Raw genomic sequence first — 16,746 nt, forward strand, 5'->3', positions numbered from 1 at the left:
AACAGGCCAGGAGTTGGTGCTCGAGGAAAAACGAACAGCCCCCTTTACAAGTGCCCTGAAAAATGGGCCTGTCCCGTGTGACCTGTGCAGGCTTGCACACTTTATAATTTTACCCCCCAAGTCGTCATCCAAAAATAAAGTGACGAGAGCTGGGAGTGGGCGACAGGGCTGGACAGGCTAACAAACAAGAACACGTACAGGCAAGAAAGGCAGTGGGAAAGCTTATTCGAAGGGCCAAGATGCTAGGAGCCATCGCCGCATCCCTTTGCAGAATGACAGCAACCGTAAGCGTGCAGACAAGAGGGAGCCACGATAATCGGTCGCCAAAAATCGTAATTGGCGGTCACTGGGAACTCTGGAGCCCGGGATGCCTAGCTGTACCCACACCTAACACTCCACGCCATTTCAAGTTAGACAGGCAGTCAACTGAGAGCACAGTATCAACTTGAGAACTTTATAAACACAACTCTTCACTGACATGTTGAGAATACGTTTGCTGTCATAAGGAAAAAAAGTTACTAAGGTCACACATTGCTGAGGTTCTTCTGGTTTTCTTTCGCTCTCTTCAGCTCTGGTGGATCAGAAATTGAAGTTGCTTGTTTAACCCCTCCTTTGTATTTTACCTGCGGAGGATAAATGAGAATTTCAGTAGATAGCAGAATGGTCAACACACACACACACACACACACACACCCCACAGAGCATGAGCCTCAAAATTAACCCTATCTTTCCACACTTGTCCCCACAGTAGACATGCAGAAACCGGTCAGTTCATGTCCACACCTGGATCCTTATTCTTCTGATGTGGCAAGCACACAATGGCGTTGTGCTTCTTTAAAATGATGTTTCAAGGGGTGCCTGGGGGGCTCAGTCAGTTGAGCATCCGACTTCGGCTCAGGTCACGATCGTGTGATTCGTGGGCTCGAGCCCCACATCGGGCTCGCTGCTGTCAGCCTGTCAGCGCACAGCCCGCTCAGGAACCTCTGTCCGCCTCTCTCTGCCCCTCCCCCACTTGCACTCTCCCCCAAATAAATACATTTTTTAAATAAATAAATAAATAAATAAATGATGGTTTCAATAAATATTTTGCTGTTCAATGCCAAAGCAAACTGCAAATCCCACCACTAAAAGCAATGGGAATATAGGGGAGAAACACAGGAATGAACCATTCCAAGAGAACCACAGCGAAGCTGCTGGCCCAGCCTGGGGAGGACCATTTACTCTCATTCTGACCTGGGGCTTCCACCTTCAAAAGAAGCTAAAGATCTCTCCCTCCTACTGCCTTCCAGGGATATTATAAGGATCAGGCAGTGTTCAGCCTGATTTTCTCCTCTACCTGTAAGAACTCACACTCACATTGTAAAGTCTTTCAAAACTACCTGTTTGGGAGGAAGAACGCTATTGTTTATACTGGTAAAAGTTCCACAAGAGGGTCCAAAAAATGGGAAAAATAGCTAGCAGGGGGCACCTGGGGTCCCCAGGGGCACCCAGGGAGACCTGGGGTCAAATCCCAGCTCGGCCCTTCAAACTGTGGGTCCCTGGCATGTCCTGTGACCTCTCCAAGACTCAGCTTCCCACACCTACAAACCAGAGAAATAAATTGCGCCGACCTCACGGGTTCACAGAAAGCGTTCAGCACACATGCCATATTGGAAGTATCTCGCGATTATTAACTCTCGTTCCTTTATTAGCAATAAATCATTGATGACTGACTAATGTTTTTCATTTTATTTACAAGGTTCCCTGCCTTGACGTTATGTCTTAAGCAGCCCAGTCAAGCCGGCTCTTCTCCAGCTCTATTCTAACAGCTAAATTCTTCTTCTCAGGTTGACAACACACCCACTTCTCTCCAGGTCCTTCCCCGAAAGGAGAGATTTACCCACGAATCTATGAGGCCCGTGGAGACAGGAACTAGGTCTCACCCATCTTTGTGTACCAGTAACCAGGATCACGCCTGGCGCGCTGGGGTGCTTAACGAAGACTTCTTGACTAAACGAACACGGCTAAATCATAGCCAGACAATCCCAAACTTCCCGCATCGCACGGGAGAACCAAAGTTCCTGCCCTTGAGCATGGGACTGCAGAAAAGAGCATCCGATCCGTAGAGGGCTCGAGCTTTTCGGACAGCACTGTGAAGAATAAAAGTGTATGACGCTTGCTAACACAGAGGAAACACTTGCCGCACTCAGCTGCTCCTGGTTTCTCCTCACCCTCTCCATCTCTGGCGTGACGCTCACGGGCGTGGCTTTGTGGCACGGCTCTTTGTACCGGAGCTGAGAGACAGACAAGGTGCGAGACAGGGTGGGGTTATGTGAAGGAAAGGTGCACCCACAGTCTGCAACAGATTAAAAGAAGCGTCCTTAGGAGTTCGCGGGGACCTGCGCATCGCTAGCAGACTTCACCATCGCCACGAGCCCAGGCTGCAAGCTTGTTCTCGCCCGAATGTTTTTGAACTCTACCTTTGGCTGTTATTCTTTGCGTCGCATCATTTGTCGGGGGGCCCCTCCGAGTGTGATCGGTACCGGGAATAATAAGTGATCCCTTCCGTGAGTTCCTTTCTTCAGAGCACAAAGGCAACGTTAGCAAACTACCATTTCGTATTTAAAAATAAAAATCCTACGTTCCTCTCATCAGCAAGGAGGATGGCACCATGCCTGCCCCTTCGTGACAGGCTGTCACTGCGGAAACACACCCCGAACCTCAAAGTTTCCTTATCTACAAAGTGCCCACGTGGGAAGGCCTGTGCTCTGACTCGCATTTATGGAAATTTTCCTGACCTGCCGTGTTGAGGTGCTCTTTCTTAGCTGGAGGATCAGGCCCCAACATTTGTGGTCAGTTTTCCGGCAATTCTGCAACACCCCGGGAAATAAATGAGCCTCCAGCACAAAGAAACAGAATGGTAGGTCCATCAAATGAATCTTTGACAGGCAAAAGTTAAACTGGAGGTTAAAATCCTATTATAAGGAACTCCACAGGGACAGTCTTAATGATCTTCCGGAGTTTAAATTTAGTGTAAGGGAATTTTTTTTTTTTTTTTTAAGACATCACAAGACCTTCAGGGCCTGCAGATAAAATGGACCCGGGATGCACACCCTTAACCGTGAGTGTGCCAGTGAAGAGAAGCTTGACAAGCCTGGAAAATAAATGACAAAGGGTCAGGCCCCTTGCGTGTGGCAGCTTTCCTCAGCGGGCGGCTTTCTTTGTGCCGTGATATGTAGTTGAGAGTTTAGGCAGATTCTGTGTCCGTGTCTGTGTCTGCGTTAAAGTAAGAAAAGATCCAGTGTAATCTCTACAGATGGCAGGATATAAGGAAAGATTACTCCGAGTAGAGCTCGGAGGGGAAAAGTCTGCTGAACGGCATTACGGATGTGGAGAAACTATCGTCACCAATTTCTGGTGGATGTAAGTTTGGGGAAATCAAACTGATAATGGCGACTGTTCATGTCTTGTTTTCATCCATTCACAAATATGCTAAGTGCTCTCCAGGTAATACCTCCCTTAATGGTATGGCTCCTGTGTCACAGATAAGGAAATTGAGGCTGGGAGAGGCCGGTGGCTTATAAAGGTGACACAGCAGGTAAGGGCTGGAGCTGGGATCAAGCCAGGAGACCAGGGTCCACATTCTTCCCGTTATTCCGTATTGTCCGAATTTCTACCGTGTGCACACCGCTTGCCTTATGTCGGGCCAGCTATCAACTGTGCTGTGATTTGCAGTATTCGTCTTCCATCAAATTAGGCCACTATTATCTTCAAATAAAGTTATTTTATAGGAGTGTTATGTGTCTCTGATAAATTGAACGCGACTATCCTTTCCTTTCGAAAAAGAGATACATTAAAACAATACAATCCCTAAATCATGGCCTGCTCACGGGCCAAGCACCTATCATTTATATACCAGCCATACTTTAGGAAACACTGGGGTTCCCGACGTGACTCCTTAGAGCCCGAATCACAATTTCTCTCTCACCATCATCTTCTGCCGTCTTTCATCGCATGCACCCATCACACTAAACCTTCCTGTCCTTGGACAGAACCTGGACTCTGAACAGGTTCAGTTTGCTCTGCCAGGAAGGCACTTCTTCACGACATCCACCCCCCCAACTGTGATTAATTCTTCAAGATCCAACTCAAATGTTACTCTTCCTCTGAGGGTTTTCCTCTCTCTCTCAAGGACATACCCTTCCTTCTCTGCATTTCCACAACACTTTGCAAAGGGAATACTTGCTTATCATTAAACGACACACTGCGCGTAAAGTACTCCAAAAGCCTCGTGAACAGTCAGTAACTATTAATTATGGTTACAGCACTTAATGCATAATGGGTATTTATGCCTCTGTCTGTTTCTCCTAGAGGCCTTGAGGATCCTCACTCATCTTTGAATTTCCCAAGAACAAGAACAGAGCAGGCATTCAGTTAACATGTTCTCGGATAAATAAATGCACGCACGAAGTGTTGTGCTAGCCCAACAGAAAGAAGGGCGAAATCCTATCTCCACCTTCCAGGAACGGGCCCTCCAGCAACAGAATGCATCATCACGGGACTTCACCTGTGTAAGTGCTGGGCCCCCCATTGTCTACGGCCATCCAGTAAAATAGAAAACAGTACTTAAAGAAACATGATCACACATTGCTGATGTTCTCCTGGTTTTCTTTGGCTCTCTTAACTCTGGAGGATCGGAGATGGCTGTTGCCTGCTTTATCTCTCCTTTGTATTTCACCTGAATAATGTACTGAAAGAACAATGCGGGTTTTATTCAACACAAGGCTTGCAAGGTAAGAATTCTGCATTTGTAACCATTACATAGTTGAACTTTTTTCACCGCCAACGTTAATTTTCCTTCCATGGGAACACAAATTTTTATTTCAGCGGGTGATGCTTTTAGGATTCCTTTATCCTAAAGTGTAAATAAACTCATATTTATTCACCTAGCCATACTACAGGAGTTTATTTAATTACAATAAGCAAATGCCGCTTACGAGAATAAGTTTTATCATTAGGCAGATACACACACACACACACACACACACATAAAAACCTTGGGAAATAGGGGCGCCTGGGTGGCGCAGTCGGTTGAGCGTCCGACTTCAGCCAGGTCACGATCTCGCGGTCCGGGAGTTCGAGCCCCGCGTCAGGCTCTGGGCTGATGGCTCAGAGCCTGGAGCCTGTTTCTGATTCTGTGTCTCCCTCTCTCTCTGCCCCTCCCCCGTTCATGCTCTGTCTCTCTCTGTCCCAAAAATAAATAAACGTTGAAAAAAATTAAAAAAAAAAAAAAACCTTGGGAAATATCTTAAGTAATATAATAACTTATCATTTTTCTATGTGAAAAGCCGTTTCTACTCATTAATGTATGAATTACAATTTATCATGCATTTAAAGTCCAAAGTCAAACCGAGTTAGGGGCAGAGTCTTCGGGAAGACCGCTTACCTGAGTGAGAGCACACAAATAATCCAGGATAAGGAAAAAAATTAAGTGGCCACAATAAAAGAAGAGAAAGAGGAAGGTGGAGGGAAATATACTAAAAGCAGAGGCCATGACCTCTGTTCACTATGGAAGGGCCGGTGGCAAAAAGTCAGGAAGTGTCTTGCACCCACATGACCACGTTATACAAAGCCAGCCTGTATGTAGTCTGGCACCCATTCTATTCAAAAGCCCTTCCTTCAAATCCATTTAGAGGAAGATCAACCAGACAAAAATGACAAAGCCAGCACACTGCTAGGCATGGGACAAGAAACAGCTCTTTAAATTGATGAAAAGATTAGTAATGCCATCCTATCTGGTGGTATTTCAATATGTCTAAAATTCATGGAAGATTAGATTCAAGAAAAAGGACACACATAAATATTTATTTGTATGCAAACACAGGCTGGACTTAAGAGGCACATGCTGAAATTTAGCAAAGACTTAAATCTACACAAAACAGGGTTTAGAAATCACTTGGTAATGTTTAAATGATGAAGGCTGAAATCCACACTGACAGCCGCAAAGAAATGGTAACCTAAATATCTAAGATATCATCCATGTCCTAGTGGCCGTAGGTTGAATATGGGTAACAACAACAATGTTAGCTCAGATGTGAAATAGTTAAATTGAGAATACACCAAGAAAGACTACCTCTAAATAAGATTCCAAAACACTCCTTAACAGAGAAAGCTAATAGCTAAAAGGCTTGTATGGTGGAGGTGGAAAATGTCGAGATCTTTAAATGTTAGAGAATCATATCTTCGTTTGACAGATCTAGCTAATCTTGAAAGGGCAACTTTCCATTTGAATACTAAGCAGGAGTTTATGGCCCAACCTTATAGAGATACAGAACTACACATTTATTGTTTGCTGGAAAAGGCAGTGGGACGCTGGAAAAAGAAATGATAAACCGCACTACTCTGTGCGATTTTCCTCGGGTGAGAAGCTAAACATGATTAAAGATGAACATTTTTGTTTTTCAGACGACTCTAAACTAATCAAAAAGGCAGTCATTTTACTGCAGGCAATGGAATCGCCTACCACAGAACATTTATAACACTGTATCTCAGTACACTGATGGGTGCATTTCAAATATTATCATTTGAAAGTGAAGGAAACAAACATTTCATCCTTCTCTGCCAAACAAACTTCTCCAGCTGGACCCCAGCATTGCCTGACACAGGCTCTCGCCATGGTGGATGGGAACACCCTCATCGTAAGGTCTTCTCTGTAAGCCTCCTTCAGGAGCTAGCTTCATTCAGACTACAGAAATTTTACCGCACTAGTATTCTGCAGATTTTTTTGAAATATGATTTAATACAGCATTACCTTGCCTTTTCTATTTTTTCTCTGCAAAAGCCAACGCATACTCATACTCTAGAATGCCACATACTGTCCCGACTGATATGTAAGTCTAACCAGACCAGTCCTACTTGAATTAGTTAACAAAAGGCTCTGTGTCTAAGAGTGAAGGTGAAGAGAAAGGTCACGAAAGGGATTTCAGGGGTGCCTGGGTGGCTCAGTTCGTTGAGCACCTGACTCTTTATTTTTATTTTTATTTTATTTTGAGAGAGAGAGTGCAAGCAAGGGAGAGGGGCAGAGGAGGAGAGAGAGAGAGAGAGAGAGAGAGAGAATCTCAAGCAGTCTCCATGCCCAGCACGAATCCCAACATGGGGCTTGATCCCAAGACCCTGGGATCATGACCTGAGCCAAAATCAAGAGTCAGACACCCAAAGGACTGAGCCACCCAGGAGCCCTGAGCATTTGACTGAGATGCTCTGAAAATGAGCACTCTCTCTCTCTCTCTGAAAAAAAAAGAAAAGAAAAGAAGGGGATTTCAGGAAAGAACTTTATGACTTCCTCAACAAGAAACTAAATATCCATGGAAGAATTGTTGTTGGTAAAGATAGCAATTATTCATTGTAAATTGTCAAGCACTGAATGGAGAAGTGTTTTACCCATCACAGTACTTGCTCCTTGCCTCCTCTACCCTTCCCCCCAAGCTCAAAGGTAACTGGAGGGCAAATTATTTTACAAATCATGGTGAAGGTTCATGTTTTTGTTTTGCTGGGAGCTGGAAAAAGAAAAAGGCAAACGGGGCCTTTGAAACCTTCTCTTAAGCCACCAAATCAATGTGCTAAGGGCCTTTAATCATTCTACAGGGTAAAATTTCTTTCCTCCAAGTTGTGGAGAGGTACTGAAATTTATCTTTTCTCTGAAAAATTTAATACAGTTAAAATTCTGTTCAAAAGATGAAATCTAATCCCAGATTTCATTACTGGACTATTAAAGTGATCTATCTCTTGTGCACTCTGATATATCAAGATGAAACACTGCTTTAGGTTCAAGGGGAACAAGGCTACAGTTTTCCTTCTGAAACTGAGACCTTTGATATTTGATGAAACAGCATTTTAACAAAGCGAAGAATAAAAGAAAAGCAGCCAGTTTAGCAAAGAACTGAAAACATTTATCTAGCTGATGTTTGCTTTTGGAAAGGATAATTAATGCTACGGAGAACTTACTGAACTAATATTCTGCTGATTTTTCTTCACTCGTTCAGTCTCTGGAGTATCTTTTATGGCCGTGCCAGCTCCTACTTCTTTCTTATAAAATACCTTAATTATAAGAGAAGGAAAGAATAACTATAAGCGTATTAGAATTCAAGTCCTAGATTAGATTCTTGTAAAAGAAAGACAATGTCTCAGGTTCTCAAGTAACGTGAATACAGCCTCTATTTACAAGTACCAAGGTCATATCAATCAATTAAATAATCCATTATCACAATAAATGCCCAATTCTGGTTTCATATTGCATAGTATTCCCCAAGTAACCCTCTCATACTTGTTCTAGAGCATGCATGCTACCCTAGGTGGCCGCAGATTATTTGGTCTAAGGATATAAGTTGGCAAACTAGAGTTCCCGGCTTTAAATATGAATGTATGTCACATGTGTGTCTGAGGAAAATCAAAGTGCATATTATAAAAGCTTACTAAGCAGTATCATTTAATTCAAAAACAGCATGAAATTTTAAGCAAGTGCTACTCTCCAAACACAAAGATGCCTTCATTCTCTTCAAAGAAAATACTGGTTCTGTCACCAACATCAAAGTTTACTCATTCTGTTTCCCTTGTCTTCCACTTATTCATTAACCTTCCCACATGTCTCTCCACTCCTACCAACAGCCACCCCTCTCAAAGACAAAGCAAACTGGGGTGCCTGGGTGGCTCAATCGGATAAGTGTCTGACTTCAGCTCAGGTCATGATCTCATGGTTCGTGAGTTCGAGCCCTGCATTGGGCTCTGTGCTGACAGCTCAGACCTGGAGCCTACTTCGGATTCTGTGTCTCCCTCTCTTTCTCTGCCCACCCCCTGCCCCCGCTCGTATTCTGCCTTCCTCTGTCTCATAAATAAATAAATATTTTAAAAGACAAAGCAAAACAAAAAAAGTGTTTACAGAATAAGAGAATGATCGTAAGAAAAGCATGTGAGGACAGAACCGCTCCCTCTGTTGAGACTAGGTAATCCAGGAGGCCCTGGTGGGGGTAGGAGAGTAGGCCCCAGAGATGTTTTCCCCCACAAGATAAAAATCTAGAATACCATGGAATCACAGGAGATAAGGGTGGAAACAGCTTTTTTCCCAGATCTTCCCTTCCAGCCAGACTTTTCCATTTATAAGCACACCTGCTTTGAACGCCCCAGAGGCACCTGTCTAGCACACCTTGAGGTTTGGAGCTTGCCAATTTATTTCAAAGTAGAAAAGATTCCAAAAGCCCTCAGACTTAACACAATATACAGTTTGATGAGACATTTGCTTAACTCCTAAAGGACTAATGAGCTAGTGCTACATAAAAATATTGGCTGTTTGGTCAATGTTTATAATTTTGTAATTCAAATTTATATATCCATTAAATGTAGACCCAGGCCCTTAATTCCTATCCCTGAAAATAAAAAATATGAAAGTTTAAGAATCGGTTACAAACTAGTAAATCCCTAAATACATTATCATTTTAAATCAGTGACCTGCAAGAAAATCACTTCATATGATTATTCTCCTCTTTGAAGTAAAATCTGTGTAGAAGATTAAGACCTCTTTCCTAAGCAAAATTTTAAATTTCAGTTAAAAAGAACTCTTGCTTGTACCAAAGAAGAAGATTTGAATTTGTAATTCCAAAACAATCATGATAAATTATACCTTGTAAGAACATTTGGTACTATTAAAGAACAAACAAGAGGCCCAAAATGGAGTCACTTATGTTAAACCCCATCAAGACTTAATACCTAACCTAATTGCAGTTTCAGCCTCTCCCAAGAGCAGAATTTTAAACCAATCAGCCTGGAATTTCCTGATCAGCGTGCTAGAGAGGTAATCTGCATGATAGACCCGCACCCTTTTCCTAGGGAAGGTGACCTTGTCTGAAGCAATCCTGTCTTTTCTCTTGCTAATAACTTCCTTGTCCTGCAGCTTTGGCCTATAAAGGCCTTACATTTTGTACCTCTCTACCGATCATCCTCTATTTATTTGTTAGATGGGATGCCTCCTGATTCCTGAATCATTGAATAAAACCAATTAGATCTCTAAATTTACTGGATTGAATTTTAGTTCTTAAAAAATGTTTTATTTTAACGTTTACTTATTATTGAGAGACAGAGCGTGAGCATGGGAGGGGCAAAAAGAGAGGGAGACACAGACTCCGAAGCAGGCTCCAGGCTCTGAGCTGTCAGCACAGAGCCCGACGCGGGGCTCGAACTCACAAACTGCGAGATCATGATCTGAGCAGAAGTCAGATGCTTAACCGACTGAGCCACCCAGGCGCCCCGAATTTGGTTCTTTAAAAAAGTACTCTTATTATGTTAAAGAAGTAAAGATAATATGTTTGACAGAAAATTCAAACAATGCCACAATCAGACAATGAGGAACAAAGGCCCTCCTAACGGAAACAAAATTTCAAGGTGGCAACTGTCAGGGAATTACTACTCACCGCACTAATGTTTTGTTGAGTTGTCTTGATTCTCTGCATTTCAGGACTATCTGCCACTGAAGAATAGTTAGAAAGCATCTTCTCTGCTTCGTCTTTATACTTTTTCTAGAAATAGAAACAGCTAACATGAATCTGAAACTGTGTGTGCGTTTGTGTGTGCCCACGGGCATGAGAGATGGTAAGAAAATGATGCCTCTTCCATATACGATGATTCAAAGCAGTTGTTGAGGTGACAGCAAAAATCAAGGGAGTAAGCAAACAGAGTAAGAAAACAGACTAGAAAAGGGGCCTCCCCTCTTCTCCGGCGATGGTCCCCACCCTAGTCCATTCAAAGGCCTCTGGAGGGCTTGGCCTCTATGTCACTCCTAAGTTTAGAACCTTGTGATATTGTGATTTATAATAAGATATATCTATGGTCTTTGTCCCTATTTCTTGCACAGAACTCCTAAAACCCTCAGAATTTCTTGTGGTGAGAGTGATGAAGGTATCTCTTGCTATGTTAACGAAATGGTATTTGGACACACTGAAGTATGGGACTGGTTGCCAAGGAAACCAAACTTGTGATTAGAGGGTTGGACCTTTCAGTCCCAACCCCCAACCTCTGGGAATGGGAGAGGGGCTGGAGGCTGAATCGTCACCAATTGCCAGTGAGTTCATCAGTCATGCCCTATGTAATGGGGCCTCCATAAAAACCCAGAAGGAGAGGGTTCAGAGAGCTTCCGGGTTGGTGAACATTTGGAGATTTGGGGGAAATGGTGAATGAACCTGGAGGGGGCTTGGAAGTTCTGCACCTTTCCCCGTGCCCTCTTCCATCTGGCTGTTCTGAGTCATAACTTTTTATAATGACCCACTGATCTGGTCAGTAAAATGTTTCTGAGTTCTGTGAGCTGCCCTAGCAAATGAATCGGACCCAAGGAGTGGGGGGCATCCCAGGAACCTCTGGTCTATAGCCTGTTGGCCAAAAGCACAGGTGACAGACAGCTTGCAACTGGTATCTGAAGAGGGGAGGGGGACAGTCCCGTAGGACTGAACCCTCAACCTATGGAACTTGGTGCTGTCTTCCAGTAGATGGGGTCAGAGATGAGCTGAATTCTCCCATACCCGACTGGTGCCTGAGAACTGGCCGTCGGGGTGGGGAAGCCTCCACATACATGCATTGGAATTGGTGACGAGAACACAGAAGAAACCTACTCTTTGATGAGCAGCCCGGTCCCTGTTCAAAGGAGCCCCTAGAGCTCCTGCAAGTAAGCTGGCTCTCTCCACCCGCTATGTCTCACGCTTCTGGATTTATGCTTTTTGCTTCCTACTTCAGAAAAAGAGACATTTGTATAATGGAAAGGTACTAGCATTTCTGTAGTTGAGCTAAAAATCTCAATTCTTCTGTCTGGTAAATGTATTACTACTGAGAGCCCCAATACGTTCTCTGAGTACCAGCATTTTTACATTGTAGGTTTGGTTCGAGACCCTCATTAACACACCGAATCAACCCCACAAGCAGATACTATCACTGTCTCCCCTTACAGATGGGGAAACTGAGACACGAGCTAAGGATTTGAACCCAGGCACTCTGGGTGTAGAGCCAGTGAAGTTAGCCATGATGGCATGCTGCGGCTTGTGAAGAAAGGTAATTATTATTGAGACTCAGCACAGCATCATTACAACTGTATCCTAAATAATTAAAACTCCTTGAAGTTAGATGTATCCTTCTGTCACACATACACAAAAGCAATGCTATCAAGTTAAAGCAGGAATTCTGATGGTTCAGGTGTCACTTCCTATGGAAAGCCTTTACGCCTGATGCCTTACTTCCTGGTGGCATACATCACGCTTTGTAATATTTGCATGATTACTGATTATTAGATCAGTCTGCAGTTCCCCAAGGGCAAAACCAGGTCTAGTGTTGCATGTAAATCAAAGTATTTTCTGAATGAATGAATGAGATTGGCATTCTAGACACACTAAATTTCCTCCACTGATCCCAATGGCCATTTGCCTATTTTACGTATTTACTTCTAAGTTTAGTCAGCCGATATAGTTAAAGCCAACTTCTACAAGTTCATGTGCCAGCATGAGACATGGAGGACAGACGAACACGCACTTCAGGACCATCCAACAGCTGTATCATCTGAGGAGGCCGCGAAGCACACAAGTCCTCTGGCATTTGACGGCCATCAGGACACCCCCTTTTGCACCAGCAGGTGTTTGGACCCACCGCTTACGTTTTAACTGGAATGTTAACAAATTTGGTCAGATTTTGTTGAAAAGTATCTTCATCATAAATCCCGTTAATCAAATGTAATTCCTTGGTCAGTTTTCTATAACCCTTTTAATTTTTCATTCCCCTTTTATTATTTTTTTTTCCATTGGGATGCACTTTTTTCCTTGTACATTGGATAGCAAAGACAATATTCAGTAATGAATTTTTTTGCCCGGATCAGATTTTATCAAGAACTTCTTCTTCCATTGCATATAGTCTTTTGTGGTCATATTCATATCCAGCTTTTCTATGAGAGTTTTTTTTTTTTTTTTCTAAAGGGTTTTCTAGAGGACATGTGACAGGTAGGTACACTTGGTAAATTAAATCTTACCAAGAAAACAGTTCTTCTCTTAATTTGTAGTTAATATTCTATTTCACCTTCCACCTTGTGTGGTTTTATTCACTCTTAGTTGGAGCTGATTGTTTTAAGGATAATATGCATTATGAAACGGTTAAAAGACAAACTCATTTTGTAATCATTTTCTGTAATGTGAGCACTGGATTCAAGTGTGCAGAGTCAAAAAATAAAAATAAAAAGATCAAAATGTCGTTGGACTCAAACAGGGGAGCCCGGACACTCAGTAACATCCATTGAATTGAATTTACAGCATTTGTCCCTTTTGTTAGTGAGATTAATCAAGTTTGGCCAATAGCTCCTTTATAATAGAGTGCACTGACTTTGAATACAATGCCCTCAAAAGATATCAATCTTAGAGACACATGAAGCATATGGTGATTGAATATCAGAAGAACGCATTCCTACCAACCTGGCTATAGATCTCCGATGCCCTCTTGGCTCGAAGCATGTCTGGGATGTCCATGCTTATTTGCATCCCTTTCCCTTTAATTTCATTTTCCAAGTCCTTCTTATATTCTTTCTAAAAGAACGGAAAATAATCTTCAGAGCTTTGCTTAACCTTCCATCGTAATGCAGATATTTGCGTGTTTGACTGTCAAAGCCACACGCGTGAAGACGCCATTTTCGCTTTTTCTAGACACAACTCACTGTGTCTGACGTCAACCTTGTATCCCCATCTGTTTCTTACCTGGCTGGCCATTTCGGATGCCTTCTTAGCTCTCTGGATATCAGGAGTGTCTGTGCCCACCTGCATGCCCTTCCCTTTTATTTCAGTCTCCAGATCTCTCTTATAGTCTTTCTGGAGAAAATAAAACACGCAGTGAGGGCTCCGCGCGAATTTGAAAAACCGTTGAAAACCGTGATGTCATTTTGACATCAGGATCATGGCTTTTGACTCTTACTTCTTTTATTTCTACAAAACTAGGAAGAGTTTTAACTTGTGGGAGGAACATGGCTTGGAGTGACTTATTCACAAGTAATCAGAAGGCTGTTGTCTACTAACCTGAATTAGGAGAGAGAACACAGCCAAGGGGAAAGTTTTTATATTTCAATGTGATCAAATTGATCAATTATTGGTTAATATGTAATTCATCTGATGAATATCAACAAAACGTGATTGTAACACTGTCACTTTTTGCTCTGTAGTGAATCATTGTTGGTTGCTTTTCTGGAATCCAGTCCCCCTTCCCCCCCCCCCCCATTAGCTCCCTGACTGGCCAACAGGCAGCTCACCGCTCCCCCAATGCAGTTGGGTGAGACTGGCCTAAGTCTGAGGGTCCTCTTGGGCTTACATAAATCATTAGACCCCATCCCTGGTGCTTCGTGACTGCTCCAGGGATAAGGGTGATTCTTTTTTTTTTTTAATTTTTTTTTTCAACGTTTATTTATTTTTGGGACAGAGAGAGACAGAGCATGAACGGGGGAGGGGCAGAGAGAGAGGGAGACACAGAATCGGAAACAGGCTCCAGGCTCCGAGCCATCAGCCCAGAGCCCGACGCGGGGCTCGAACTCACGGACCGCGAGATCGTGACCTGGCTGAAGTCGGACGCTTAACCGACTGCGCCACCCAGGCGCCCCATAAGGGTGATTCTTTTACTACACAAGATATCAAGAAGTTTGTCTTCTTCTTCTAGACATGGGTGGAGAAGAAGGGGACCCCAGGAGGCGCGAAAAGCCTCTTTGCAAACAGAAGAAAGCCCGCCTGAGACCCGAAAATAGAAACTAAAACCGAATCACATGGTCTGGGCTCCAGATCAAGCCGTGCCTAGGGCTTCCTCTACTGTTTGGTTCTAAGAACAATAAATTATCTGAGGAGCTTAAACTGAATTATGTGTTACTCACAAAACAGTCATAATTACACAGACACAACATGGCTCAGAGACTTGTCACATTTGAAAACTCATCATAAAAAATAGAGCAAGATGTGCACAAGTTGTACACTTTTCTGTACGTATGTATTCTTCAATGAAAAATTTTGTTCAAGGAAAACGATTGACTGTATCTAATTAAATTTCTTCTGAAACAGTTATTTCCTATTATGTTAACATACTGTAGATGTGCCGTAATCGAGATTTGTACATTCCCTGTATACAGTAAATGTTGGCTTGCTTATTTGTCATATCCTAAATTTTAAAAGGTATAAACAAAGATCTCAATCGCAGAGAAATATTATATTTTGCCCTATCTTCTATTCATAACTTGGCCTATTTTCACTGACTCAGAGCCTCAACTTCACTTTTCTGAATGCAGTTGAAGTAATAGTATTTAACTTGCAAGATCACAAAAGTCATTATCAGTATGTCTATAAAAAGCCCCCCATTTTCAGTAAGCCTCTTTAAGGCCCTGAAACAAAGCACTTCATTTGAAGGATAACGTATGTAGAAAGTGAGGCACCGGGGTGCCTGGGAGGCTCATTTGGTTGAGTTTCCATCTCTTGGTTTCAGCTCAGGTCATGCATGATCTGACGGTTTCGTGAATTCGAGCCCCACATTAGGCTCTGCATTAAAAGTACAGAGCTTGAGGGGCGCCTGGGTGGCTCAGTCGGTTAAGCGTCCGACTTCAGCTCAGGTCACGATCTCGCGGTCCGTGAGTTCGAGCCCCGCGTCAGGCTCTGGGCTGATGGCTCGGAGCCTGGAGCCTGCTTCCGGTTCTGTGTCTCCCTCTCTCTCTGCCCCTCCCCCGTTCATGCTCTGTCTCTCTCTGTCTCAAAAATAAATAAACGTTAAAAAAAAAAATCTTTAAAAAAAAAAAGTACAGAGCTTGGTTAGGATTCTCTCTCTCTCTCTCTCTCTCTCTCTCTGCCCCTTTCCACTCACGATCTCTTTCTCTCTCTCTCAAAATAAATAAATAAACATTTACATTTTTTTAAAAAAGACACTGAGGCACTGATCATACACAGTCACCACGGTCCCAGGGTACAAGTATGTCACTTAATTTTGCAATATGAATGTTCAAATCTAAAAGCGTTCTAAAGCACATAGACTACATAGGACACCAGTGACATCATTTATGTATTAATGCACAATAAAACACTCTAAAACTTAGAAGGCTTAAAACAACATGACAGCACCTTTCTTCCAAAAGGCAAGCCCCCGTGCACAAGAGCTTTTGGAGGCTCTGTCTGAGTCATGTTTGCTAATGTCCTCTTGGCTAAAGGAAGTCCTATGGTCAATTCCATAGGTATTGGAGGGTTTAACTATTGGGAGTCCTTCATGTAGCAATATGTACCTCATTCATTTCTTTGAAAAATTAAACCTTGAACTACAGAAAAGTCCCAAAGTTTGGCTGAAATGAATGTGAAAGCCTGTCAATTGGGTAAAATGCGACATGGTTACACGCAAATGAGATCTTTGGATGGCAAAGATAATAACATCACCACAACCCTGATGTATGGGCAATCATAGGACAGCTGACCCCCCCCCAGGCCTTTCTCCCCCCTCTTCTCAATAACTAGCATCCAGCCCTAAGGTACACAGAGATATTGAAAGCAGCATATGGTTGAGTAAAACAAATCTATACCATTAGAAGGAAAGACATGATATTCTAACATGTCATAAAAGGAGTATGCCTTAGAAACCTGTCTTAGGTAAAAATGTAAAATCGCAAATTTATGTTCTTTCCACATTGTTTTCTCTAGGGCAAGGATGCTTTCTTTGGGTTTCAATTCTCAGGCCCATGAGGATGATTTTGAA

General features: G+C 42.9%; 1 protein-coding gene across 12 annotated transcripts in view; it reads right to left on the minus strand.

Annotated features, from left to right (window-relative positions):
• Positions 1 to 16,746, minus strand: part of NEBL (nebulette) — a 368,000-nt gene that overhangs the window by 37,773 nt on the left and 313,481 nt on the right. For 8 of the 12 annotated variants that reach the window (XM_043561698.1, XM_043561697.1, XM_043561699.1 and 5 more), the window contains 6 exons: positions 13,743 to 13,853; positions 13,464 to 13,574; positions 10,440 to 10,544; positions 7,984 to 8,076; positions 2,181 to 2,273; positions 531 to 623 (listed from right to left, as the gene is read on the minus strand). The exons of 2 other annotated variants lie outside the window; for them this stretch is intronic. In XM_043561698.1, the coding sequence (XP_043417633.1) occupies positions 531 to 623; positions 2,181 to 2,273; positions 7,984 to 8,076; positions 10,440 to 10,544; positions 13,464 to 13,574; positions 13,743 to 13,853 (606 nt within the window). The remainder of the gene's footprint in view (positions 1 to 530; positions 624 to 2,180; positions 2,274 to 7,983; positions 8,077 to 10,439; positions 10,545 to 13,463; positions 13,575 to 13,742; positions 13,854 to 16,746) is intronic. 2 more of the 12 variants (XM_043561695.1, XM_043561700.1) reach the window with 2 other exon arrangements.

This window comes from Prionailurus bengalensis, chromosome B4, assembly GCF_016509475.1.
Source record: "Prionailurus bengalensis isolate Pbe53 chromosome B4, Fcat_Pben_1.1_paternal_pri, whole genome shotgun sequence".
NCBI lineage: Eukaryota > Metazoa > Chordata > Mammalia > Carnivora > Felidae > Prionailurus > Prionailurus bengalensis.